Below are 26,508 nucleotides of genomic sequence, written 5' to 3' on the forward strand. Positions count from 1 at the left end.
AGGTAAATCTTTAGCACAGCAGTACTCACGGTCGTTGCAGTGAGTCCCCGAATAAGATGTCATGGAGCAGTCGCAAGTGAAGTTCTCCCACTGCTGGATACACACGCCCATGTTGGCGCACGAGTCCTCCTGGCAGGTCGTACTCGGGCCTAGAAAAAGGGGAGGGAGTGGGAGAGAAAGAAAGAGATACCACAGGTGCACAGTCAAGCAACATTAGGAGCTACTGCTGAGCCTTAACAATGCAGGACCCATGCAGAAGAAATGCACTCTAAAAGAAGATAGATAGATAGTGTGTTTGCCTTGAAGAAACAAGGAGCAAACAGTGTCATCACAGGAGGCCTGACCTGGACCACAACACACTTAAAACAGTCTAGGGAATCCTGTTTCATGCTGGGTAAAGCTGCAATCGCACTGTCAAGCTGAAAGCATAGGCGCCAGGTTTTCACAGGATCAACGGCACGCTTCTCAAGCAGTGGGAGCATCAGCATAGTCTGACTTAATTAGTGTAAAAACCGCTGTATAGGATGCTAGTTTGAGCATGTGCAGTGCTCTCTAATCTGCATTTAAGACATGCTGCCGCCTATGAGTTGGAACCCAGCTGGGCTAACGTGACGTCTTGTGATGACACCGTCGACATCCCTTCATTTCCTTCTTTTTTTTTACGAGTCTGTGCAGGTGGACATGCATGCAGTTTTTATCATTCCAACAGGTAGTTTTTAAAAAGTTTTATCCGAGTAAAACTTAGAACGCTGCATTCCCTCTGTGGACAAGCAAGACGAGACAGCGTGGGGGAAAAAAACAACAAAAAAAAAAACAACCTTTCAACAAATGACTCACGGATAAAAAACCCCATTAAACAATACCCATCAAAATGGTATAAAAGTAACCCTGGTGATTTTCTTTCCAGAGATCTCTTTCACTGTGAGAATACACGGTGAACACTAGACACACTAGACAGACAGAATTCATGAAGAGCAAGAGGAGAAAAGAAACATAAAGAGCACTTGAGAACACGTAGTGCATATCCTTGTGTATGCACTTCAGTCAGACAGAGTTGAGGAGGGTATTCAAAGTCAAACTGGATGTGTGTTTGCTATTCCTCTACACCACACATAGCTCTTACTTTTGAATACTTATACTGAGAGGGAATGCAGATAAGGACAAGCGCACAGCATAGATAACGAGATAAACAATCCCCCCCATCGGAGTCTAGTCAGACACGGGGGAAAAAACCTTGACAAAACCCCTCCTGATAACCACATAGGAAACAAACAAAAGTAAATAAAGTAAAATAAAAATCCACAGTCCAAGTAAATGGCAGACAAATGCAACTAAACAGTGTTTAAGAGCAATTGTCTTGGGCAAGACAATGTGAAGAGAAGAAGACATTTGAAGTGGAAAACAGAGCAAGTTTGCCAGCTGAAAGTGCGTTTACTGTGTAATGTACGGTAACGGTGGTCAACAAGGCATCCCCAAACACCGTGTGCACACGTGTATTCCTAAATTTTTTATCATCGTGAATCTCATGTTTGTATGCACACACCGCTACTCCTTTTGTTAGTGCGAGTGATGGAGTATTTCGATGTGTTCGAGTGTTGCAGCAGGAGGCTGTTTCGCTCTCTGAAAAAAACAACTCTCAACTGGGTAAAGTAGCAAACATGATGGGTTTTTTTTTGGAAAAAAATGAGAAAGACAGACAGAGAGGGCCTGATACATCAGCAGCACACTGACAGTGTTTAGATGTGCACTGACAGCCTCTTTCTTCTGTCTATGCCCGCCTGTAATATGTCACAACTGGCATTTTCATACAAGATCAGTGCAGTTATTCCACAAATTGTCAGCCTCTGCTTTGAGACGCTGCCTCATGATGCTTTTTCATTTTTAAGCTATCTACATGACATCACTTATCTAACCTGTTCTATTTGCCCTCTTTAATTTTTTGCTCAATTTTTTGTAATTATATTGAACTTTATTAAATGCTGGAAAGGAAATATGATATCAAAATAATGTATACAACTACTAGAATATAACATATATCCCTGCAATAATAATATTATCTATTTTCTGGTGGGTTAATCACTTGTTTTGCCTGCCAGTGGTCTCTCTGTCTCTCTTTGCATTCATTTATTTTCAGAGAGCAAGTCACCTCTGCAACACCGTGGGACATTATTGCCATGGTGACACCCACGATGCATTGCACACAGCAGACTTTCAGGCAAGCAGGCCTCCGAGAGGCGGAGTTTTAACCCTCTACCTTGCAGGTCGGCTTTGGTGAAACCAACTTTGTTAGCGCAGAAAGAAAATAACAAACAGAACAGAGCAGAGCGGAAAACAAGAGTAAAGGTTAGTGAGGGACCAGCATTGTTAGTTTTCTCAAAACTTATTCAAGTTCGTCACTTTGGCAAAGTGCAACATGGAGTGTTGATTTGTTTGTGAAGGTCGAGATCATTTATAGAAGTTTTTTTTTTTTTTTTCATAAGAGGAGGATGTTTAAGAAGCTTTAAATAGTATGTGTTTTGCTGACAGAGGCTGCTGTGTTTGTTTGAACTTATCTTAATCTTCTGCTGCCCTCTAGAGGTATTACGCAGGGGCCTGCACCTTACACAAGCAAAACTACTTGTATTTTAACACAATTAAGTTTTAGATGGGAAAAAATCATTTATTTATTGAGCACTTCATAAATTCAAATAGTTTTTTTGCATGACAGTATACTGCAAGATCTATTATGGATGGAAACAGCCTCAAGTCAAATCTGATAGTCATTAAAATAACAACAATAAAGAGACATAAAAATTATTGATCACTGTACAAATACCACATCAGCAGCAGCTTTGCATTTTGTATTGGTGACAAGCTAATTTGATTTAAGATAGGAATTTTAGGGGCTGGAGAGGAACGAAAGGCAGGAAGGTGAGTGTTTGAGCGTAAACACAAGCATCTTCATCATCTAAGGGAGCTGCAATAAATCTCTTATGTTGTAAAATAATCAACAATTTAAAAACAAAATACTTACTAATTACTTTTATTTGTCTTTTCTTGTATAATCTGGGGAAATTATGCTTCTTAATTTACCATTCAGGTTTGAGTTGCAGTTACCATAAAATATATGGAAGCAACATAAAACATTAACAAGCGACTATTTGAGAAACTAAAGGACAAATTGAAAGTATTACCCAATAATGTGACAAATGCCTGGCGAAGAAAAAGAAAATAAGTAGGATTAACAGTGCCGGGGAATGGCTTTAAGGCCTACTGAAGAGCTTTCTAATTAGTCTAATAAATCTCACACGGCAGGTCATCTCTCTCAGACGCTACGGGCCATCCGTACCTTCACAGCCGCGTTCAATCTGCCCGCTGCGGAAAAGGGCGTCGTTGATGAGGTCTGGCAGGCGCCCGTTGAGGTCAACTGACGCCAAGCAGCCCTGGAAGCCTTCCCGAGAAACCACCAGCTTAGGGAGGTTCTGATACATGTTGGGTCCCAGACCTCCGATGAACAGGTCGCCTAGAGGGAGAGAGGAAGGGAAGCAGACGCAGTGGTTAAATGAATTGTTAAGATTGATAAAGTTGATGGATAATAGGTTAAATATTGCATTCAAGTCGCCAGATAAGACAGGACCAGGAAATCTCATACTCGCACTTCTTTAAAAATTAAAAACATTTTGGAGTAAACCTCAGTTCAAATTAGCATTTCAATTACAACCTCTCTCTTATGATGCCAATAACAAAACATTTCATTAGAAAGGAGCAGGCTCTTCAGTATTCTTGACTCATTTACAGACTGAGATTAGGTTCCTTTCTAGAGACACACTCTCATTGCAGGTTGAATTTTAGCCAATATCACAAATCACAAATTTGCCTCGGGGGAGTTTTACAATCTGTACAACAATACAACATCCTCTATCCTTTAGCGGAGTATTTACATCTGAATGTGATAATCAGGAGTATCCTCATTCGTCCGTCGTGCTGGAAAAAGGCATCTGCTTGCACATTGTGACTGGCTGCTGCTGAATTGATTTAAAGCAGGGCTACTTAAAGTCAGTTTTCGTCGGTGCATTTTGATAGCATTGTTCCGGACCTCTGACCTCGCTAAAAATTCATATGCAGACCTTTAATGAAAAAGTTTGAGTGCCCCTGATTTAATGTATTTTACCATAATTTTTTATCTTTGGCCTTGGGGAGGATATCAAGACACTTCCAGGCAAAACTCCCGTTTTTTTTTTTGATTTTGTTAAGTAAAGTCTAAAGGTATCAGATTCATGACTCATACCTCAGGCACTTACAGCATATATTTGAAAACGTGGGTGTTCTGCGGGGATGTCGAGATACCGTCGGAGACGACGGTGTTCGTCAACTTTAAAGTCTGAAAGCAGCAGCGAAAGTGGTACCTTTTAAGTCGAGGTTCTTGGCTCCGTTGACATTCTGGGTGACCGATTTTGAATCCACTTTCAGCGTGTGTATGTTGGAAGCGTCTCTCGTGATGACCACATTATGCCACTGGTTATCGTTCAGTGGGTTGTCACTGTTCCCCTTCAACAGACTTGGCCCATTACCCAGGTCGAACACATAGTGGATAAACCTGGCAGGAAAGCAGCATTAGAAGATCAAATTAGTGCATACTCCTGTGTCTGTGTGTGTGTGTGTGTGTGTGTGTGTGTGGCTGCAGTTTGTCTCTTTTTATCTCCCCAGACTAATTAATTTTAATGGAAAAACTCACACAATCACCTCACGTTGCTCCGACACTAATGATAGTTAAACTGATAAAGCCAATAATCATCGCTACAGAACAATGGTGTTTATGTACCTACAAGCTTACAAAAGGTGAAACAGAGATTTGGAGTCTGTAGTTTGGTCAGCACTGTTAAATTATTATAATGACGTAAGAAAACAACTACATCCACACCAGCGCAACATCAACTTGTCACCATCATCCCCCATGCCGCTCACCCTTTGACCAGTTCCACAGCGATGAAGTCGTTCCCGTCTCCGCTGTTGAAGATGATGAAGCCGTCGGGCGAGGTGGTTTTGAACTGAAAGAAGAGATGCATTGTGGTATAGGCCTGCAGAGTGGCCAAGCCCAGGTAGCTGCCCTTGGTCTTGAAGGTCACCGGGTCGGCGATGATGAATCTCATGCCGAAATGGGCATTGAGCTCGCAGAAGTCGATGTCCCCGTTCTTGCACATGTCGATGTACTGCATGCCGTTGAACTTGAGGCTCTGAGGGGAGAGTTGGTGAGAGGTGGAGTTGTTATAAATTAGCTGTGAAGCATATTTAAATTAAATTTTAATTGTATTGGTAAAATGATGCACATTCTCACAAATACTTCATAATGACAACCTGTTGTTGAATATGACGATGATGAAAATAAATCATCCTCTTACACCCCAGAGTTTATCAGTGACAGTTGCTGAAATTATGGATCTGTTGCGTCATGATTGTATTGCATTTCATACCTGAAGATGCCCAATGAAGGAGGAGGGAGCAGAGGCGACAAAGCGTCTCTCGGTCAAGATCCCTGTCTCCACGTTGTTGAACTCTAGACGGGTGTGGTCACCTGCCATCTGACCTGAAATGGAAAGAGGGAGGGCATAGGAGAAGAAGGAAAGGGATGAAGGTGTGGAGGAGGAGGAGGAATAATACTGCAACGTAACATTCACCTGGCATCAGTGCAGTCTCACTTTGTGTCATGCTGGTGTAATAATCCTGCCAGTTCTCACAGTCGGGTATAAATAAAACCTGACATATAAAGAAATATTGACTAATTCTCAAAGAAACGGTGATTTTTACATCAGGCCAGTCAGAGAATAGGGAGAAAGTGTCATCAATTTCCAATATTATGGATAATTAATACTAGAAATAATCAATACTAAACACCTGTTCCAAGTAAGAAGTATAGCATTAAGAGATATTGATGCCATGTTTCATATGAGCACTCTTTGAAAGTTTCAAAATAAGATGATAAATCGAGATATTAGATACATTTTCATCCTTTAAAACTATTATATACATAAAATCACACATATCATGGGTATTGTGAAATAGCAGGTAAATGGTTCACAGGATAAATACCTTCAGCCATGTCGTTATCCACAGTAAGTTTGAAGTTTTTACCGCGTCGGACCACTCGCACTGAGTGCCATTCATTGTTGTTGAGCTTTTGTCCGGCATAAAGAACCTCAGGACCCTTGCCTGAAGAGGAGGGTTAGTTAGTCAAGGGACGGGGGAGGCACAAGCACAAACCAAATCTTTGTTTTTACAAAAAAAAAAAAAAAAAAAAAACAGAATAGATTGGAAAAAATCTACATTTCGATTTAGACAGATTTTGCTTTTTTTTCTACAATATGTGATCTTAAAACAAAGTGTAGTCTTTATCGTTTGGAGTTAGGAGTGTTGTCGTCAACACGATCTTACTTTTCAAACAAAAATTTGGTTTGGATTTGACAACAGAGGAAAATAATACGGCAAATCAAAACTGACATCAATATGAAAAATAATATTTGCTGTTACTCATTCAAGGACTCCAAATCTGTGACTCAACCCAAGTAGAATTGAGTGTAACTGCCCCCGTCTCCTTTGGTTATATCCAGTTGGTTTATAGTTTTCACTGATCCTTCCATGTTAAACCTTGTCTCAAATATCCAGTTTCACCCACATTTTAGTTGAATTACAGAATCATTAAATGCATTGTTTAATGGTGATTTTAATGGTAGTATACAGAGCCTGTATTGTATTACCACAGCCAACCACTAGAGGGAAGTCCTGCCTCACTGCATTAGATTTAATCAAAATGCTAGAGCCACTCATTCAGAGTCCTGACCCTGCTGCGTAATGTTGAACACAGATTTTAAATCCAAATGAGCAGAGTTCACCGAGTAATTTATCAACCAGAATTTTAATTTGGTTACTAACCTTTTGTTGTCCTTTGTTGACCCAGTCCTTAAGACAAACATACTGGGTGTACTACGCGTATATGAGGAAGGTACCACAGACTCTTAATGTTTATTTTACAAGAATACTTTTCAAGCATTTGGAAATTTTGGATATCATAAATCCAACAAGGACACAAACTAAAGTAGGTCTACTATTTGTGATTTTTGAGAACTAAAAATGCACTAATTTCATAATTTGCCACCTTGTTTCCACTGTTTAATTCTGATCGGATGTACGTTACAGATGTCTAATTGGTTAATTCAAGAGCAAACTTGTCTCAACTTGATTAAGCGTAACATTTACAGAATGTAAAATCTAAATGCCTCATTTCAACACAAATATAAAATCAATTAAATCCTAAATCAATAGTAATCGTGTCCTTTACAGTTTGAACTTTAGTAGCTTGTGTGTGTGTGTGTGTATCAGCACATCCATATGTCTTCATCTTGTTTTCTCTCTACAAAAGGTTTTGGGGGACTTGAAATGAATGAAAAAACAAGAGTCCTTTTCATGAGTAAGAGCATGTTTGCTAACACCATCTCTGTATGTCACGTTACAGGCCTATATACTGCAGTGTGCTAAAATAATGGAGGCTAAAATGAAGCAAGAAAACAAAACAAGTGAGACAAACAGCAATCCATTACAGTGTAACTGCAAACAATATAGCCCATAGAGTCTGAAAAAGCAAATGTTTAGTGAGTAGCTATAGGCATACAGGGAAATATTAAGAACTAGTTGCCTGAATTAATTTGAAAAATGGGCCATTTAAAATATATAGAGAACATTAAGTCAGATTTGCATAACTTTGATCTCTGGCTATTACTTTTTTCCCTCTTATCTGAGAAATCCTCTTATCAGTCCCCCGCATTCACACATTCCTGCCCCTACATCTAGCACACAGGCTATAATAAAACACTGATTGAAGGAAGAAGGCTGCAAGAAGAAGAATGTTGACTTACTGGTGTTACAGTTTATCCTGACACAGTCTAGATGGGGAGGGGAGAATAAGTGACAGATGAAATCGCATCCTTCAAGGTTACAGCTGCAGACATCCAAGAGCAAGAAAAGCCACCTTCCGGGGACGGTCACATGACGCCAGTGGCCATTTTAGCCTGGTTGGCTACTGGTTGTCAATGTTATGTATTGATACTGGAAATCCAATTTAATTCCAATCCAGTCTGCACTCATGATGTTATAGCCAATGATGTTATACAAATACCGGTCAGTGTCACTGTACTGATCAAGATTTCTTTGGTTTAATTTAATCAAACTTTCATGTTATTATTGATTTGCTAATAGCATAATATGACTATTATTTTCCTAAAAGCAATCATGGAATTTAGCCACATGTTGCATTGTTTAATTTCAAAAATGGTTGCTTTTAATTCAATGGCCACATCGATTTTGCAACCCAGCAGTGGAGCCAAAATATTCTACTGGTTGTACAGTATGTCACTAAAACTAAGGCTTCGTACGTCTCTTACTAAAAATCTCCAACTAAGGGAGAGTATTGAACCTGTGTTTGGCAGGTGCAGGTTGAAATCCATGTGACCAGGCTGGTCATGTGCCGTCAACCGCAACAGAAAAGTGGGAGCAAACAGCCTCGAGCCACACAGCACCAACACCATACAGAGGCCTACGTACCCTCTCTCAGAGAGTTTCTATGCATGTAACGGGGTAAAATAGGGCTCTATGAATGAAATATGTTTTGTTAGAATTAGTTCTTTTGATTTAAAGGTTAAAACTACTCTCGTTTGTGTGCTTGGGAAGAGACCACAATGCATAATGAAAACATGAAAAGTGAACTACAGATGTGCTACATTACACTGCATTCTATAATAAATGAGTAACATACTGATATTTTGTATGCACACATACGTTATGTTCTGTGTAGAGAGTATCTATTCTAAGATCACTGGTGTAAAGGCTTGCACTTAAATGCACCACTCGTGCCACCATCTGCAGGCGCGCTGGGTGCTGTGGCATCGGGCTGTTTGCCAGAAGGGCCGCAGGCTCGGGGCCTTTGAAGGGGTGAATGCCATCTTTGAACAAGGCATGGTAGATGCCAGCTAGACCAAGGGTCACTAATGGACAGAGAGAAACATGAACCTGCTAATCATGAGGAAAAAAAAACAAACAAAAAAAAAAACAGATCACAGGAACAGACCCACACTAAGAATGCATACTATCAGTGCAGCGCTAAAATGTGCGGACGCTTACCTGCAGTTGTGAATAGATGGCAGAGGATAATCTAAAATGTTGCTGTTTGAATAATGCATGTCTAGGAACAGTGCCATCTATTAAAGTCATTCAGAGAGTGAAATGCTATGCCTTTAGAAAAATCTATGTGTACATAATAATGAAAATGACTAAAATGATCTATGAGCTGTTCAAAAGATGTGCTGCAGAGCATGGATAACTTTGTTAAGTGTTAGATTGATGGATATAAAAATCTACAAAGACATCTAAGCATCAAGGCAGAAAAAGTTACAGTCCAGGCAAGTCAAAAACAATACATGCAACTACAAGCTACAAAAAAAACGGGTTTAGTATGTGTTAGGTCTGATATCAGGTCTGGACCATAAAAGAAAAAGAAAATGTACAAAAAGAAAGAAAACACAGAAACATAAGGCATCCCCCGGAACTCTGCTGAGGTCAGCCGACAGGGACGGTTTATACGATACCTAAGTTGACCGTCAGTTTGACCCTCCCGCTGTCCAGCTCCAGTCTCAGCGTGTCGGCCGACTCGCGGGACGTGGCGGCCATGAGCAGGCCGAACGCCCTCTGGGACATGAAGCGCAGGGAGACGTCCTCGGCCTCGGTGTGCATGACGTTCGGGATCACGACCTTCATGTACATGCTGCCGTCGTAAGACAGGATCGATGCCTCTGTGAGAGGAAGAGGAGACAAAAATGTTTAATTTTCATGTATGTAGTACCAAAAAAAGTAATGTGGGGAAAAAGAGGGTGTGTCTGTTTGTGTGTGTGTGTCTGTGCACAAAGCATAGATACCATCATAAGGCCACAAAGTATGGCAATATATAACATACGCTTCACCTCCTAACAGCTTTGTTTATGCTACAGAAGCTTCTGATAAGATAAAAGAGAGTGTTTTGAAACTTAATACACACACATATGCTCAGAGGAGGAAAAAAAAACAGTTTAAAGTTCGAACATGCATGCATTCATGTCCCCGAAATTTTATCAATGGGAAACACACACACACATACATGTCCCACATGCCCGGTTGCAGCTGTATTCATCATCCATGGAGTGACAGGCGAGTGTCTGGGAGCTCAGGCTGGTGATGTGCACACACACGCTGCTCAGTGTGCAGAAAATTAAATCATCATGCTACTTCCTCCCCTCCCTGGCAACTCCCTTCTTTAGATGTCTGTCGGTTTTCCTTTACTCTTAAATCGTGAAAATGCTGAAGAGATGCGAGTGCGACTGTAAAACTCTAAACTTTTTCCTCGCGCACGCTCACGCGTTGAACAACACAAACTGCTGCGCGGTTAAACAGAGACAATAAGACATGCCGGTTCGGAGGCTGCTCTGTTCCCTTCTTATGAGTACGAAAAAAGGAGGAGAGAGCCGGAGCGAGTGTGGTGAAGAGAAGAGAAGACCGTCAGCAGACTGGAAGCCTCTTGGGGGAGAGAGACAGATTAAAAAGGGTATCCATCCATGAAATACCTGTTTTGACACCTCAGCTCTTAAAAGAAAAAATAGCCCTGTGGCCTCAGAAATGCACCACCGTTTGCTGCATCTAGGGAAATGCTGAAGCTGTGGGTGAGAGGTTTCCAAGCATCACACAAGAGAGGGGTTGTACCTGTAAATGATGCTATGTTGCATATCACGTACTGTGTGCTGCTGCATTATTATTTTAATGTTTTTTACATGGGGGTGTCATATCTAAGTCGATTTATGAGGAAAAATGTTTAGCCATGCAAACAATAATGCATTCTAAGTAATATTGGATTTTGCCTCACTTAAATGTCAAATTTCATGTGATATGTTGCAAAATTCATATATAAGCAGTGTGGAATCAGTGAACCATTCGCTTCACCAAGCCATGCCCTGCTGTAAAAATCCCACATTTGTCTGTGTTGCTTTCAGGGCTGTTGTAAAATCCATTCTATGAACAAGCTGTCGACTGTGTGGGTACAGGAGCCTGGAGGGTAATGAAACCTTGGTTCACCATTGTTCTACTCAATTTGAAATTGCACAGGCTCCCTCCGTCTTTGTGTCTCCTTCGCTCTCGCGTACACACACACACACGCAGACACGTATCAAACACGGTCAAACATCCACACATGCATGCACACCAGCTAGTCCAGAGACGGATCTCTTAACTGACAGCGGCATGTATTGATTTGTGAGCCAGGTCAGGTCCCAGACTCACACTAGAGGAATGAAAAAAAATGTGGTGAGTCAATCTGCAGCTCAGAAAACTCAAAGAGACAAGGAAGAGCGCAGAAAAACCCCCTATGAAACAAACCATGATGTCCACTCTGGAGTTTAAGCAGATGGCATGATGCCGCGGGTAAAATTATATCTGAAAATTGGTTTTGATGTTTTTAACTATGAGAATTTGACACTGGAACTTTTCACTTCTTACATAACAATATATTACTAGTTAACTGGCACAGGTGCATTACTGTATACGACTTTCTTTCAATTCCACAGTCTATAACACACATTTTTTTGGGAGTACATGAAATTTCTCAGGATTTGTGAGTGTCTTTACTGCCTCTCTAGCAAGGATAATAAACAGAGAGCCACTGGAAGCTGACAGGTGGAAGAAATTAACTACACCACTATACACCTGGTGTGTGCATTAAGTCTCTCTCTCTTCCACTCTTAACACACACAAATCTTGAGTAAATTGTCCAGAATCATGCAAACACAATATGCAAATGTGTCGCTGGATTGATTCCCCTTTTAAACCATTAAAGCTTTTCATGCCTGTGAAATAACTTCAATCTCTCCTAAGAGACAGCATGAAAACCTTAACCAGTCTACTGTTCCACAGTCTACACTGAGCTGCACCTTTTAAGTAAACCACAATACAATAGCAGCCGATTTTATAGATCTGTTAGGATGCACAGCATCCTTTTCAGGGCAATGTAGTCCCCATCATGTCTGACTGTCATCGACCAATCTCAGCTGGGATAGACTGTGTTATAGTCAAATAGCTTTTTATTGTGTGAAAGAGAAAAAGGGAAGCTTTTGGTTGACTGCAGATGGATGTATTTTATTCTGACTGCATCTCTGTTTTGAGTGGCGGGAAACCAAAACAGAGAAACGGCCCGGGTTTATTTTGAAGACGTCCACGCGGCTCATTCAGAACCACAGAGGGAAGGGTTCAAGAATAAAAGAGAAATCTATTAGAAATTCTCCCCGGATAACCGGCCAGGAGTAATTGACGGGACAGAATCGTGTCCTCTGCCTCACACTTCTCCTCACTGCTCAAATATACCACTTGTGCACATATAACTATAACAAGAAACAGTAATAAAAATAACCAACAATAGGGCAAAAAACATAAATAGCAGACATAAAGCATGCCTTTGACAACCAAATATGGGTTTATTAGCACTGATTCGAAATAAATTCAAATAATGCTAAGTTTACTTGAAGATCAGAGTCAGAGTTAAGAGGAGATGCAGCTGTGCAGTAACTTTAGCTTTGTTGGTCATCCCCTTCTTTCTAGCTTCATGCAGTTGGACTGCCCACAGTTCTGCAAGGACCGAGCTCACCTTTCTGCTCCTACAAGAGAAATTCAAAGTGATACACTCCTGTGGTTTGTAATAAACAACTTCCCTTGGCCATCTTGAACTTACTCTATTAGATTTTTTTTGTTTTGTTTTGTTTAACTTAGGTATCACAGTAACTCAGAGCAAGATACGGTATCGTGCAAAGCTTAGTCACAGTTTCCAAGGCGATGTTAAAGCTGTAAAGACTGAAAGCACACAGTTGAGCAAAACATCGATATACATCTGAATTAAACATCAGGTTCTGTAAAAACTGAAGCCTGCTGCTGTGATTACAGTCATTCATACCCGATGTAAAGCTAATAACAGGCCTCGGCGAGACATTGCAGGTGATTGCGCTCCACGCATCAACAGTGTGTGTGTGTGAGTGTGCGGAGCTGTATGCACAGCAAGACATCTGCACACAACTACACAGCGGCACAGTCGCAGCTACAGCATGTGCTGCTCTCTTGGTATTTCTTAAGAGAGAGATCAGCAGCAATGAGGATGTCATTTCAGATGCTAATTAAGCTGCTACTTGTCAGTCTGTATGTGTGTCTAAGTGTGTGTGTGTGTATGTGTGTGTATGTGTGTGTGTGTGTGTGTTTTCCAGCGAGCCCCGCAATTTACATAATTAGCAGTCCAACTGAAGCAGAAGATGGAGGAGGAGGAAAGCTATTAAGTGAGAAGCTTCACAAATATTTGGGGTATAGAGGGGGGAGTGTGCTGGTCAAATCTCTTCAGCACAAACAAACACACACACACACACACACACACACACACACACACACACACACACACTTAAGTCCTGTTTAAACTCTGGATTCTGTTTTCTTTCTCTCCGGTTTTCCTCCGTCAGTGCTCCCATTCTTCATTTGCCTCGGCGGTAACTGTGTAGGATTATCTAATCTTTTTTCCCCCCTAACAGAGTGACAAGTCTTTGTTTTGATAAACAAACCAACAAGGGCCTTGACTGTCATTGTGGTGTTTCATATGAATGCCTGTCAAGCCTTCTCCCACTCGCACAAACACACACACACACACACACACACACACACACACACACACACACACACACACACACAAAAACACACACACGTTTCAGGGTCTGCTGTCGACAATGTTTAAAGTTCAAAAATCATATCCTCATACTGACAGTGAGGGTAAGGACATCTATAAAGAATCTTAAAGGCACTAAGTGTGTCTTAGTCTGCTTTTTTTGTGTGTGCATATACAGTGTGTGTGTGTGTGTGTGTGTGTGTGTTATGCAGGGTTTGTGGACAATGTGCATATACACTGAGGCAGTAGGAAATGCCTGCACTCGACAGAAAAGGCTCTTGGCTGTGGACGTTATCCACAGTAATCCTCACCACGTGATTCACTCTGGAGACACACACACACACACACACACACACAAACACACACACACACACACACACACACACACACACAGGAACATCAGAACAACCAAAAATATCCCAACAGACGACACTGTACTTTTAAAGGCACACTCCAGCCTAATCCAAACCCCCTTGTGAAAGAAAACCACTTATTTCAATAAATAAAACAGAGAGCAATACATTTTGAATACAGGAAAAAAGAAAATCTAATTTAAAACTCGCAAGCATTAGAAAGGAAACATTAGTAGCTCTGTGCAATAATAAAAATCTAATTCATACCTCCACAGATCTTCATTTATTTATTTATTATAAATGTGAGTGGGACGGTTTATTCGATCTGTAATAGGGAAATTTCTGTGAAGCAGAGGGATTTCACTTCCTCTCATTCCGGTTTAAGTTTGATGTTAAGTAAGTAAGTATGCGTGACAGGGCAGGAGCCAGTATTTGTATGCCCCAAAAAGCACAAAATGACCTTAAAATATCTCTGAGGGTTTTAACAGGGCTGCAGATCAGAGTGCTGACCCAGTGATTACTTCAACTAGTGCTGATGTTAATGAATTTTACTGCTTGTTTTCAATGTCAAAAATTTACGTTTCCCATGGCAGTGGTGTGTTTTGTGGCAAAAATAAGAAGTCCACAAAAAGCTAAGAACAACTCAGAACTTTGCAAACACTGTGCTTGTTAAGTTGTTACAGCTAACTTGTTAGCAACTTGCCAGAACAACTTGAAAAACATCGTCTTTATAAGGTTGTTATGGCTAAAATGTTAGCTAACACTGGTTTTGTTATTGTCTCAACCAACATCTGGGGGAAATATCTGACTGTTTAGCTTGCTAGGTAGCTCTTTCTATACTTCTTCACTAGCTAGCCACAGACTATCTGCCATTTGCTGCTAGGCAAGCAGCGCACTGAATTTTTTTGGCTGAAATGGTTTCCTGCTACTACTGGAAAGTGAGTTAATAAGAGCAGAATATGCAGTTATTGAGTTAAGTTACGTTAAGCTAACAGAAAAAAAATTGGTTACTTTAAAAGGACGAGTAAAACAACGAGTGTGTGTTCATTCTTGACCTCAGGAACAGTAGTAGACAAAAAAAAAGAATAACTCAAGGTTCACTTACTAGCTCATTCGGAGCTCTCACTGACTTTCAAATGTGGTAGATAGCTCCTAAAGTGGGTGGACGCTGAGTTAAGATTTTTCTGTCCAAACAAGTAAAATATGATTTGCTGTAGCCTTACAACTTTGTGTTGTTTCAAAAAACAAACAAGCTAAATCTTTGTTCATCATGAGCCAGCACGGTTATTCATTTCTTTTCCATCTCCTCCTCTTACTTCCTGTTTTCTGCTTGTTCTTTTTTTTCCTGTAATGGACACATACGGGCTGGTAGAGAAAGTCTAAAATGTTAAACACAATGCTCTCAACCCAGTCCTCCTGTCCTCTTCAGACAGTAAAACTCAGGAAGAGGTCAGTACACTCACCGGGATTATCAGATATTCTGCCATGCTCAACCTAAGCAGGCCCAGATGAATTTATCAGGATATCAAAAATCACAAGGGCTGGTGTCGCGTCAATATGAAACAGTAAGCGGTTTTGTGCATCAGACATATTGAACAGGCTTTACACAGGGATGAGGTAAATCTGTAGAGCTTTATCAACACGTGACAGATATAATCGGTATCTGAAACAAGCCTCCTGCGCATGCAATTTGAAGTATGATTTTTTTTTTTTTTTTTAAATGGACATTATTCTATTTATTCTTGCTGTATTCCAGACCATAATATCATAGTGACTGAATCATTCCCATGGTGTTGTTGGCTTAACCCCACTGCTGGTTAAAGTCACGGAATGACATTCCTGAACAGTCTCCAGTAGCTTACGCCACCATAAGATGGATTATTCAAAGCCAAGCGGTTGTATTTGACCTGAAGGATGTTGAAGTTATGATTAATGACAGTTTGTGATGATTTATGGGAGTAAAACTCCTGCTGCTTAGTGGGTAGCTACACACATGGGCAGTCATGGGTCACTCTGTGCAAAAAAACATACACACAAACAACAATTTGCAAACCTTTACCACATTTACTTTAACCAGTGGCGTGTGACTCTCTAAGGGATAGGGGCCAAAGAAAGGGTGGCACCCAATAATAGGGGCTAAGTTTAAGATAGAATTTATAACACTTTTAGTGAAAGAGTGAGACTTGAAAACCAGAAGGCTGACCGAGATGTCACTCAGGCAAGCCAAAAGTCTGCTTCGATGGCACTTGGACTGACAAGAGGTGCAATTGAGCCAAATAGGGCAGAATAACAACAGGGCAAAAATAAAGAGAGGAAGTGTCCTGTTTGGGTAAAGGTATTATATTGGTTTAAAAAAAAAACAGAGTCAGAGAAAAAGGTTTTGCCTCCCACCCTTTATGATTACAGCCTATAATGTCTTTGTAGTTTTGGTGAAAATGAGCCAATGCTTTCTGTAACTCCTATTGGCTGCTATTGTTTTGCCCTCACTGAATTTTACTGGACTCCATTGCTGTTTCATCATACAAGTGTTGATTAAAGATACATCAGTAAATGTACTTAATGCCAGTGTGTTCTGGAAATGAAAAACAACAATTCTACATATGTTTAAGCATCATCAAACAACAAGGAGATTGCAGTCAACTGAGTGCGTATGTGTTTGTGGTCAGTACTGTACTGCATTGTAAGATTCTCAGGAAACAGTGTGGGGGGAAGAACAGATAGTTTTCCTGTCAGTTTTCTTTTTTCCCAGGTTATCAGAAACCCAGGAAACCTGGCTAGTACACTTTTACCAGGAGAACTTTGATCTGCCTCATTGCCAACAACTCTAGCAAGGTGTTCAACAAATGGAACAGCCTTGTATTGTTGTAAAATTCCTCCACATCTGGCATACCGAGCTGTATCTCTTGTTTAGTGTTGAAAACCACAGTGTATGCTAATCAGATGTACAGTAGCTACCTTTACAGGACTCCAGGGAGGAGGAAAAGCTTCTCCTGTAGTTGCCTGATGCATATACAATGTGTGCTTGTGGTTTGGTGGTATACAAAGCATCAGTGAATGTTGAGCTGAAACAAGCTTTACCTCACACGCTTTCAAAGAGACCAACAATAACCTCATCGCTACAAAGAAAACTCTCTCACACTCAAATAGACAGAGAAACAAAGACACAGTAACACCTAAACACACACACACACACACACACACGTACAGAACAATTCAGCTCCATCAGGGGGCAGCAAAGTCAAAGGCAGCCGGCTGCTTTAGACACCAGCTTCTCATTTGACTTGTTAGGAGATGAAAAGGGTGGAAACAGGCGTGAGGGGTAGAAAAAGAAAGATAAGGAGATGTCTAAAGGTTACAAGCAAGACAATGAGGGTATTGCAAAAAAAAAAAAAAACAGAACAGTACAATAAAAAGGCAGGAATTTAATAAGTGATGGGTTATTGGGAACAAAGGGGGGGCAAATAAAGTCATCGTCACAATCAACCTCAGTGAAATTGTATTAAAAATGGTAGTCTTTTATTATGATGTAGCAAAACAAACAAGTCAGGTCTGTTGATGCATGAAAATACCACCATGAAATGCAAATTCATGCTATTTTATATAAAATGCTACCTCACTCTGCAGCAAAGGAGTATTATGTGGGTTTTTTTTTTTTTAATCCTTAAAATCAGTTAGTCTCTCTGGGAACCCTCATCCCTGCTGCCATGAGAGGTTTGGAGACTTGTCAATTTCTCAGATGGCCGAACACTGAAGGCTTGATTTCCTCTGTGCTCTCCCTCTCTCTCTCTCTCTCTCTCCTTCGCTCTCCTGCTGCGTGTGAGAGAGCGAGTGGGGAAAACCACACAGAAGGAAGAGAGAGAGAGAGAGAGAGTTTGTGCGTGAGTGAGAAAAAAAAAAAAAAAAAAAGAAGGAGAATGAAATGAGACGCAAGACACAGAAAGAAGGGGAAGACGGACACGGCACATTCCCGTCCTCCGTCGTTCCCTATTCTGCGTAGTGTGCCACGATGAGGAGTAAGGGTTTACATAACCCAGCGCAGCTCCTAAGCACACATTTAATTACAAATGGGGATTAGGGAGCAGCAGCATAATGTTCCAAGCAGCGAAAAAACGGAAACGAACAGATCGTTTTAAAGTGCAGTAGGATCTGTTCTTCTACCGGGCAAACATTGTCAAACAAATCTCTGTCTGTCTCCCCGCCGCTGCCTCGCTGGCATTTTCAACAATTCAGCCAACAATTTGTACTTTTCTCTCCCTCTCCACGCACTACTACCTCAGCCGTCCTTGTTCCTTACAGTCTCATGTGCTCTGTGACTCTTGTGAACTACTGGCATACTGTTCCAGCACAGGAGGACGAGTGTCAGCTCGCCATGAGTCTATCATCTGGTGCTGAAGGCAGGAAAGACCATCTTTAATGGCAGGCCACTCAGTGTCCTCCGGAGGAGAGAGGAGAGAGGACAGGAGATTTCACTCTCTATTTCTTCTGTGTGCGTTCAGGGAAATCACCACAGCTGGCATCCACAAGAATTAAAATTCAATCTACATGACCTGCAATCACTTAGGGCCTTCTCTCTGCAAAAACTACCATCTCTGCAAATGGAAGGGGGGAAAAGAATAAGAGGATAGTAAAATGAGGATGAATCAATTTCAGGGCAGCGCAGTATTGTGCCCATAACCGAACCACAGAAGTACGCTTGAAAAAAAAAAAAAAAAACGTGCGACACGCTTGATAATGCGGAAGATACCAAACTCATTATTCTGCTCAATTCAACGATTATTCAACAGCGGGAAGCTGATAAGTGTTAAAAGACAAATGGAACAAAGCTGAGAAGAGGAGTGAATAGAGGGGCCTGTTTTTTTCCTTGTCGGGATTGGGAAATATAAAAATGCAGGCCCAGGCGTTTTCTACAATACGAGCATGTTTCAGCTTCAAATGAAATAGGATTAATTTAGCATGCTTCCCTAGGCTGCAAAAAATGCAAAAAAACAACTCAAACACACACACGCACACACACATACATAGAGGCGCATATGATGTCGACAGTTAGGCTTAGATATGCATTTATGCAGCGAGGTATTGTGAAGAAAAGGCTAAATAAAAAAAGGCAAATTGCTGTCATGTCAGAGCAAAAAAGCTTTCACAGGACAACACATTTTAAACGCTCAGACTAATATTTTATTGCCTTGCAATTCTATTTAAGACTAAATATACGGTTTAACAATCTATGGTGCATTCAGGGCTTTATTTTGACGTCGGCTATTGTAGAGCTGCTTTGGCAAGGAGCTGATTTTTCACCACCATATGACAGAATCAACAGAACTGATCAGATTCGTATATTTTGACACCTACCTGTGTTTTCTGTGGCCCAGCATGCACTAAAGTGTTCAAGCAGTGTGTCAGAGCACCTTGACACATCTGTTCTAAACTTAGTCAAACCATTTCTGGCCTCACAGTGACTGCTGACATTCTTCTAGACATAAGCACTTAAAAGAAAAAAAAAGGAAATGTATTGAATTCATCATTCAGGTTGATATATAGCTCCATATTCTTATGTTTTTTTTATGTTGTTGTTTTATTTAAGGAGATATAGGGCTATTGTCAATATGCTTGTTATTTAGACCCCAGAGGAGGAAACAAATATTTCTTGTGCTGAGAAAAAAAAAAAGAGAGACAGGTGATTTATCTCGCTGCACAAAAGACAAGGTGAATAGATGAAATATGAAGTATCACTGGTCAGTAAAAGTCCTAGACATCTTATCATCACTCCAAAGTGAGCGTGATATAGTAACAATAGACGTAATGGTGAACTGCAGGTGCAGCTGCTGCTGATGCTTCAAATTTACCACCTGCAGTGCACCACAGAGGAATCACAGAGGCATCATGTGCTAAATGATGCGAATCAGTTACCACATCCAAGCCAGTGAGCCTGTACCGACAGCCTCTGTGTGTGTGTGTGTGTGTGTGTGTGTATCAGAATCTCTACCTATAAATTTCAAGGCGTAAGAATCAAGGAAATAAAGTCCAAGCTAATTTTAATCTACTTGTATCTCTTGTCATGGTGATAATTATATAAATAAAGCAAAGAATGAAGCAACAGTGCATTAAAAAGGTGAAACGGGTTGCAGTCAGTGACAAACGAAAATCTATATACCACATGCTTTGAAGTCCAAAGTCCTGCTTTACAAGGATGATTGCTCAACCACTCTTCTCTGGCTAATTCTTTGCCTTCATCTGTCTCCATTCTTCATTTGTCTTCCCTTTCTATAACCCACCCTCTATTGTATTTTCAACCTCATTCTCTTCTCTCCATTTTCCTCGTCTTCCCCGTCCTCCATTTTACAATCCCCCCCCCCCCACCCCACATCCCCCTCCCCCCTCCCCTTTTGTCCTGTGTATGTATGCGCTCGCTGGCCTGTTAGTCAGGGCAGACCTTGAAATGTCATTTTCTCTGTCTGCTGTGATAAATGTCCCGGCAAAGGTGCTCATCACCCGTTTACGATGAGAAGTGGGGCTGAGGGAAACACGAGGATGAGAGATAAAGGAAGGTGAAAGCAAGTTACAGTGCAGCGGGAGGGGAAAGGTCACAGATGTGCCGAAGATTTCTTTTAACTATTATCGTTTCTTAAAAATAAAAGAAAGGGAACTCGTGACGGAACACAACGCAGAACTATTTTTCTAAAAACGTAGCTGTGTTGAAGTGAGGTAAGAGGAAGTGACAAAGCTAAAGGCGGCACTGAATGCTTAATCACAATTCCTCAGCTTCTATAAAGACTTCCTCACTCATCCATCTCTGGGTGGATATCTACCTTATGATAACACAGGAAAAGTATCTAGAAGGATGTACATCTCATTCTATCTCATTCAGCGATAATGGGTTTTTTTCAAATGCCAACAGCTAAGCTGAAAAAAAAAAAGGAAAAACTGCTGAGAGGTGAGTGGCCATGCAGCGCATATTCAGACAGCAGCATGGTTATCAACCTGGAAGCGATGTTCCTTTATTCAAACTAAATTGTCAAACGGTAGACAGGAGCTTTATACTGCACGCACATCAACTCGTCTTGTCAAACAGAAGCTTGGAGAAAGAGCCACATGCATTCAATAATTCTTCCTTTTTTACAATTGTGAAAGCACCACCGGCACTTCAGCTCTATCTCAACATGAATTATACACTTTGTCAAGTCAAAGCCAAATGGATAATATCTGTTAAATGTCAGCCATTTCGCTTTAGGTTAATTAAAGCAAATTCAAAAACTGGTGAAACAAAGAAATATAGAAAAAAAACAAAAACAAAGCAGAAGCATTTCTTGACTGGTAAATGTAAGAATGTTAAAAAAAAAGATTGGCAGCCTTTGAACAATGTTGCTAATGAACTTTTAATGACAGTAACATAAAACAGTTTTATGATATGTTGAAGTTGACACTCAACAGATTTTTATAAATTTAGTTCACTTTACTCATCATAGGAAGTTTTGCAGTGTCAACTGTGGCTCTGGAAGAGGAAATAAACCCTCATTGAGTTTATATGTTGAGCTCGGACACATTTATAATAAAAAGCCTGTGTAACTGGGGATGTGGAGTTTGAAATTCATGTGTTTACCAGACTGGGAGGGTTTAATGAAGAGCTGAATGATGAGATTTATAGATTTCAGAATTTTTGGAGCTTTACCCACTCTAGTGACTAAAAGTCAGGACATCTGGGCTTCTGCTGCATCGATTCTTTTTTACAAACATAATGGAAGTTAAATACTTAATCAGTGTTCTTGAAACAGTCGTATCAATAATATATTATATTTCTTAACAACAAATTAGATTATGAGACGACAGCATGAAACGTTGATGCATTTTTAATGCATTGATTATCACATGGTAAAGCTAACTAGTGTTCACTTAGCTATTCCCAGATGTTTCGCCACATAGCTAAATAAGTGATACAATACAATACAAACAACTTTATTATTCTCACTAGGGGTAATTTGTTTGGAGTAGCTTGTTGTACAGTGATAAAATCTATAAATAATATTGATAAATAGATTAATGCCAATGGTATAAATGTACAGAGCCTTTAGTAGTCGAATTGCAGGGAGGAATGAACGATTTAGAATAGCAGTTAGTTTTTACGAGCAGCTAAAACATAACAACGCTCTGATGGCAACAGAGAAAATTCACCTGCAAGAACATTTCCAGAAGAAGTGAAAACACTCGCTGCTTTCTGGAGGATTTGTCGGATCTCATTGTTTCACTCTGGTGATCTTTGATCAGATTTTATTAACGCCGTTCAGGCTGTTTTTGTTTTTTTTTACTGTGAGGCTGTGAAACCAGCAGATAAAAGAACTCAGGAGTCTCTCAATAAAAGATCAATAAAAACAAAAGAGGATGACGGGACTGACAGAGAAGGAATTTAGTTTGCGAAAAAAGGTGAATTCTCTGTTGCCCCCGCTTCACAATAGCCACATCAAATTTAAGGTGATCGTCGGAAATAGTACCCAAATATTGGTATGTTGTAACCATTTCCACACTTTCATTATGTATTAAAGATGGGAGGATAGAAGATTTTATCTTATATCGGGGTTACACTAAGATAATTTAGTTGTGGTGAACTTCCAGTATCGAGATAATTGTGAATATCCTCACATGAGTAACTTTAAAAAGCTGTCTAGCCCACTAATGTACAGTCCTATTGATTTCCTGATTTATTTTGAATTGATATATGCCACAAGGGAGAGGCTGCATCTTTCCAGTCATTCGTCATGATGGCTGAAGGCTCAGAATGTGAATGCTTGGATATCAGGTTGATCACTAGATTCTTTTTATTAATGGATTTTTTTCTCTCATTGTGATTACCTGCAAGGTGTCGGTGAGAGTCTGAATCTGTCCTTGTTTGTTTTCATATTGTCCCACGCCTACTATGTATGATTTACTCTTTGGCTGCATCTCTGTTAAGTCTAAAATCAATAATCAGTTCCTTGGTTTTAGATACATTTAGGTCCAAAAAGTTCAAGGAATAAAATCAGTGAGAACATTCCCGTGGTCTGATTGTGAGCCTCGGAGAAGTGACAGCAAAGCCGTGTCGTCAGAAAATATGACCAAATATCTGCCCTCCTGGGTGTTTCTGCATCCGTCAGTATAAATGATAAAGAGTTACAGAGCCTGAGAAATGGCCATTTACAGAAACCCTCTACTTTGTGTCAGTCAAGAAGTCCAAGATCCATAAAACAAGCTGGTGAGGCAAATTAATTAATCACAATTAAAGTCAAGTGAACCTTGACTTTGGATTTTGTACACAACAGCTTAAATTTCAAAAAGATTTATTTATTGCAAAATAAGAAAACCATTTGATAAAATATGGTGGGAATTAGAAAGAACAAAGTGACATACAGTACATACTATCAACTATCACTGAAATACAATACCATATACTCTATAATATTAATAGTAATACTCAATAATTCAAAGTTGTTGTTAAATCAGCTGAACTGAGACTACGTTGCTCATGTTTGTTGTGTTTTTTAACTAAGAAAATTTAAGGAATCTTTTCAAATGTGGCTGGAAAAATGTGATGGAAACACCGGTTTGTATTCCACGTGTACTGAATAAGAGCCATATATGATATAAAGTACACGTACACAAGTCTGATTTGACGTGTTGAATCAAAATCATATGTGGCGGTAATTGGTACCTGACCTTAAGAAATTATTTGCACAATGGCATGCCATGCAATTATGCAAGGGCTATTACAGGGCATGAGGATTAAGGGAGACTTTCAGCAAGATCAAGGTTTTTTTTTTCCGCCTCTGTGGGTGGAAAAAGGCATCCAGACAAGCATTTAAATTATGCCACTCTAACACTTTGTTGAAACTGACTTTTAGCATATCTGAGGAACTGACCTCATCTGAATACAAATGGGATGGAATAGATTTTAAAAAATGATTAAGAGGTTATCAAATTGGGTGCAGAGACAGGGCAATGGAAGAGTCCGTTGTTTTTGAACGTTGTTGCCTCCACCGACTCTCGGCTGAATCCTGACAGAAATTTCTCTCTTTACTGCCATAACACTCATACTTCCCAATCGTCTTGACAATATACTATACATTTTGAACACAATGTACACTAATTATGGCATCCAAATTAAGAGTTACTGTAGATTCTGCGTGTGAATGAGAAATTGCAGCACATGAAAGATTACGGGTCACACGCCTTGTTGAAATGATAAGGTGCTGCAAGCACTGTGACATCCTAAAGTGAACTTCAGGGGTCAAGTACATTAACATATTTCACTTTTTTTGTGAGAATAGAAAACTTTAAAAACACCTCTATGTTAAGGTATTTCCATATCCAACATATGGTTTAATTTCTCTTGCTCTTTTGTTCTTTTTACCGTAACAGATAATTAGGATATCATCTGCAAAATGAAGCATTTTTATTGAGAAAGTACAGCTTCTTTCACTTTTCAAGCACAACCTAAACATAAAGGAGTGTAATGTCGCTGCCAGGTTGCAAGATTTCATGTAGGAAGGTTGGCGAGCATCAATGTCACCCAATCCCTGTTCAGCAATTACCTCCTATGATTAAACTGTAAAAGCCATGTGGCAACCTATTATTTAGCTGCCACTATGAATGAACATTGAGCCAAATGAGCAGGTAATTGCATGGTGTGTGTGCATTGGTGTTTTCTACCTTTGCGAGAACCAATGAGATTGATGTGATTAAGATGTGTATGAGTTTAGGCGGAAATGTAATGATACTCAAAAAAAAAAAAAAAAAACTTGTCTAAATGCTAACATGAGGATCTTGGACAATTTCACCAAAACTCTTTAGATCAATCAATCAAATATCGGATGAAATTAAATGAATTAAGAAACGTGTAAAAAGTGCATTGCCTGCAGTGACGCTATTAAGAAAGAGGAAGCCAGTGCTATAATGAGTGATGTCACCACAGATCTGCGGTGGACATACTCCCAGCCATCTGCTCAGGCCCGGAGCCATCACTACTCCTCTCCACTGACAGTAGGGAAAACACAGGCACTTACTGTATGTGGGCGGTGGCATCTTGTCAGGGAAAATGCAATATGCATTAGACACAATCCAATCTGTCTCCAGTGGATTGGTGCATGTGTGTGTGTGTGCGCCTTCCTGACTATGTATCTGAGTCTGGTTGTGTAACCGTGTGCGTGTGGTGTGTAGATGCAGCAGAAAGACAGAAAGAGGAGAGCCTCAGTGGGATCGCTTGGCGCTGGGTTGGCACACCGTCAGACAAACACACTTCATTAAAGGCCTTTTTACCTGATTAACTGGGCTACTTTATCAGCTGCACAGCACTCAGCCAACACACCACTGTCAGAAACACCCAGGCTCCTAAAAGCTCCCACGCCCACACACACACACACAGACCCACACTAAGTTTACAACTGACTTACTGACTGACTGTTTGAATGACTGACTAGCCTTGCTGAGTCGAGTCGGTGCGCCTGACACGACAATCCCTTTCTCTTGGTGGAGTCAGTGTATGACATCAAATATGCCTCCCTGTAGTCTTGAATTAATGTCACCTCTCACGAGTTAGACTCAAATACGACCTGAATAATCTGTTGTACTCGAGTTTTCCTTATGGGGAGTAACATTTGGGTAACCTTTTCATGTAATAGAATGTAACAATCAAAAAGGAATAAAGCCTCGAGCTGTCTCCCAAAGACGAGAGGGAGGACAAAGCCCACCTTGAAACATTATCATTACAAGAGGGTAATGATTTCCTTTTCTCTTTCTCTTCTGCGGATCTGACTGCAGGCTGTTTCAGAAGCAAATCATATTCCAGCATCACTTTTTAAAGCACTACACTGAACTAAACCTGTACCGATTCAACCTAATTAGACACAACCCACTCATATGGAGCTCTAACTTTAAAAAAAAAAACAACCCTTTTACACTTTCACAATTCCACAAGTGCGATATTATTCTGAGGGCAACAGTGTGTAAGGATTACAATTCCCCCCTCAAATCATGGTAATACATTTGCACACTGTTGTATTTTAAGCAAGCAGCTTCTCTTTTCTCTTTGCCATGTGTGTCTGTTGGGGCTGCACTGAGCCAAGCTGCCCCATTTGAATTCAGATCACAGGGAGACCGGGTTTTGGCAGGGCTACGCTCCCGGTCACAACCCAGACCAGAGGGGTCTATCAGGGCCAGGGCCCCTGTATCACACACCTGCATGGGCTGCTGGCACTGCCTAGCTGGTAAAAACACACACACACACAAACGGAAGCTTTGGAGGTCATATATAAGACATTCATAATCATGTGTATGCATGTGTGTAATCAAAGTGTGCAGACAGTTCCACGTGGTCACACAGAAAAAGAGAATGATGATATTCATTGCTTTTCATACATAATATTCAGTATGTGCACATATCCATAATTCACACAC

General features: G+C 40.4%; 1 protein-coding gene across 5 annotated transcripts in view; it reads right to left on the reverse strand.

Moving 5' to 3' along the window:
- Nucleotides 1-26,508, reverse strand: part of LOC137168930 (neurexin-3b) — a 293,090-nt gene that overhangs the window by 164,310 nt on the left and 102,272 nt on the right. For all 5 annotated transcript variants that reach the window (XM_067571794.1, XM_067571797.1, XM_067571793.1 and 2 more), the window contains 8 exons: nt 9,612-9,815; nt 7,887-7,913; nt 6,067-6,186; nt 5,451-5,563; nt 4,945-5,213; nt 4,386-4,576; nt 3,329-3,502; nt 30-149 (listed from right to left, as the gene is read on the reverse strand). In XM_067571794.1, coding sequence (XP_067427895.1) covers nt 30-149; nt 3,329-3,502; nt 4,386-4,576; nt 4,945-5,213; nt 5,451-5,563; nt 6,067-6,186; nt 7,887-7,913; nt 9,612-9,815 — 1,218 coding nt within the window. The remainder of the gene's footprint in view (nt 1-29; nt 150-3,328; nt 3,503-4,385; nt 4,577-4,944; nt 5,214-5,450; nt 5,564-6,066; nt 6,187-7,886; nt 7,914-9,611; nt 9,816-26,508) is intronic.

Source organism: Thunnus thynnus, chromosome 18 (assembly GCF_963924715.1).
Source record: "Thunnus thynnus chromosome 18, fThuThy2.1, whole genome shotgun sequence".
Taxonomy (NCBI): Eukaryota; Metazoa; Chordata; class Actinopteri; order Scombriformes; family Scombridae; genus Thunnus; species Thunnus thynnus.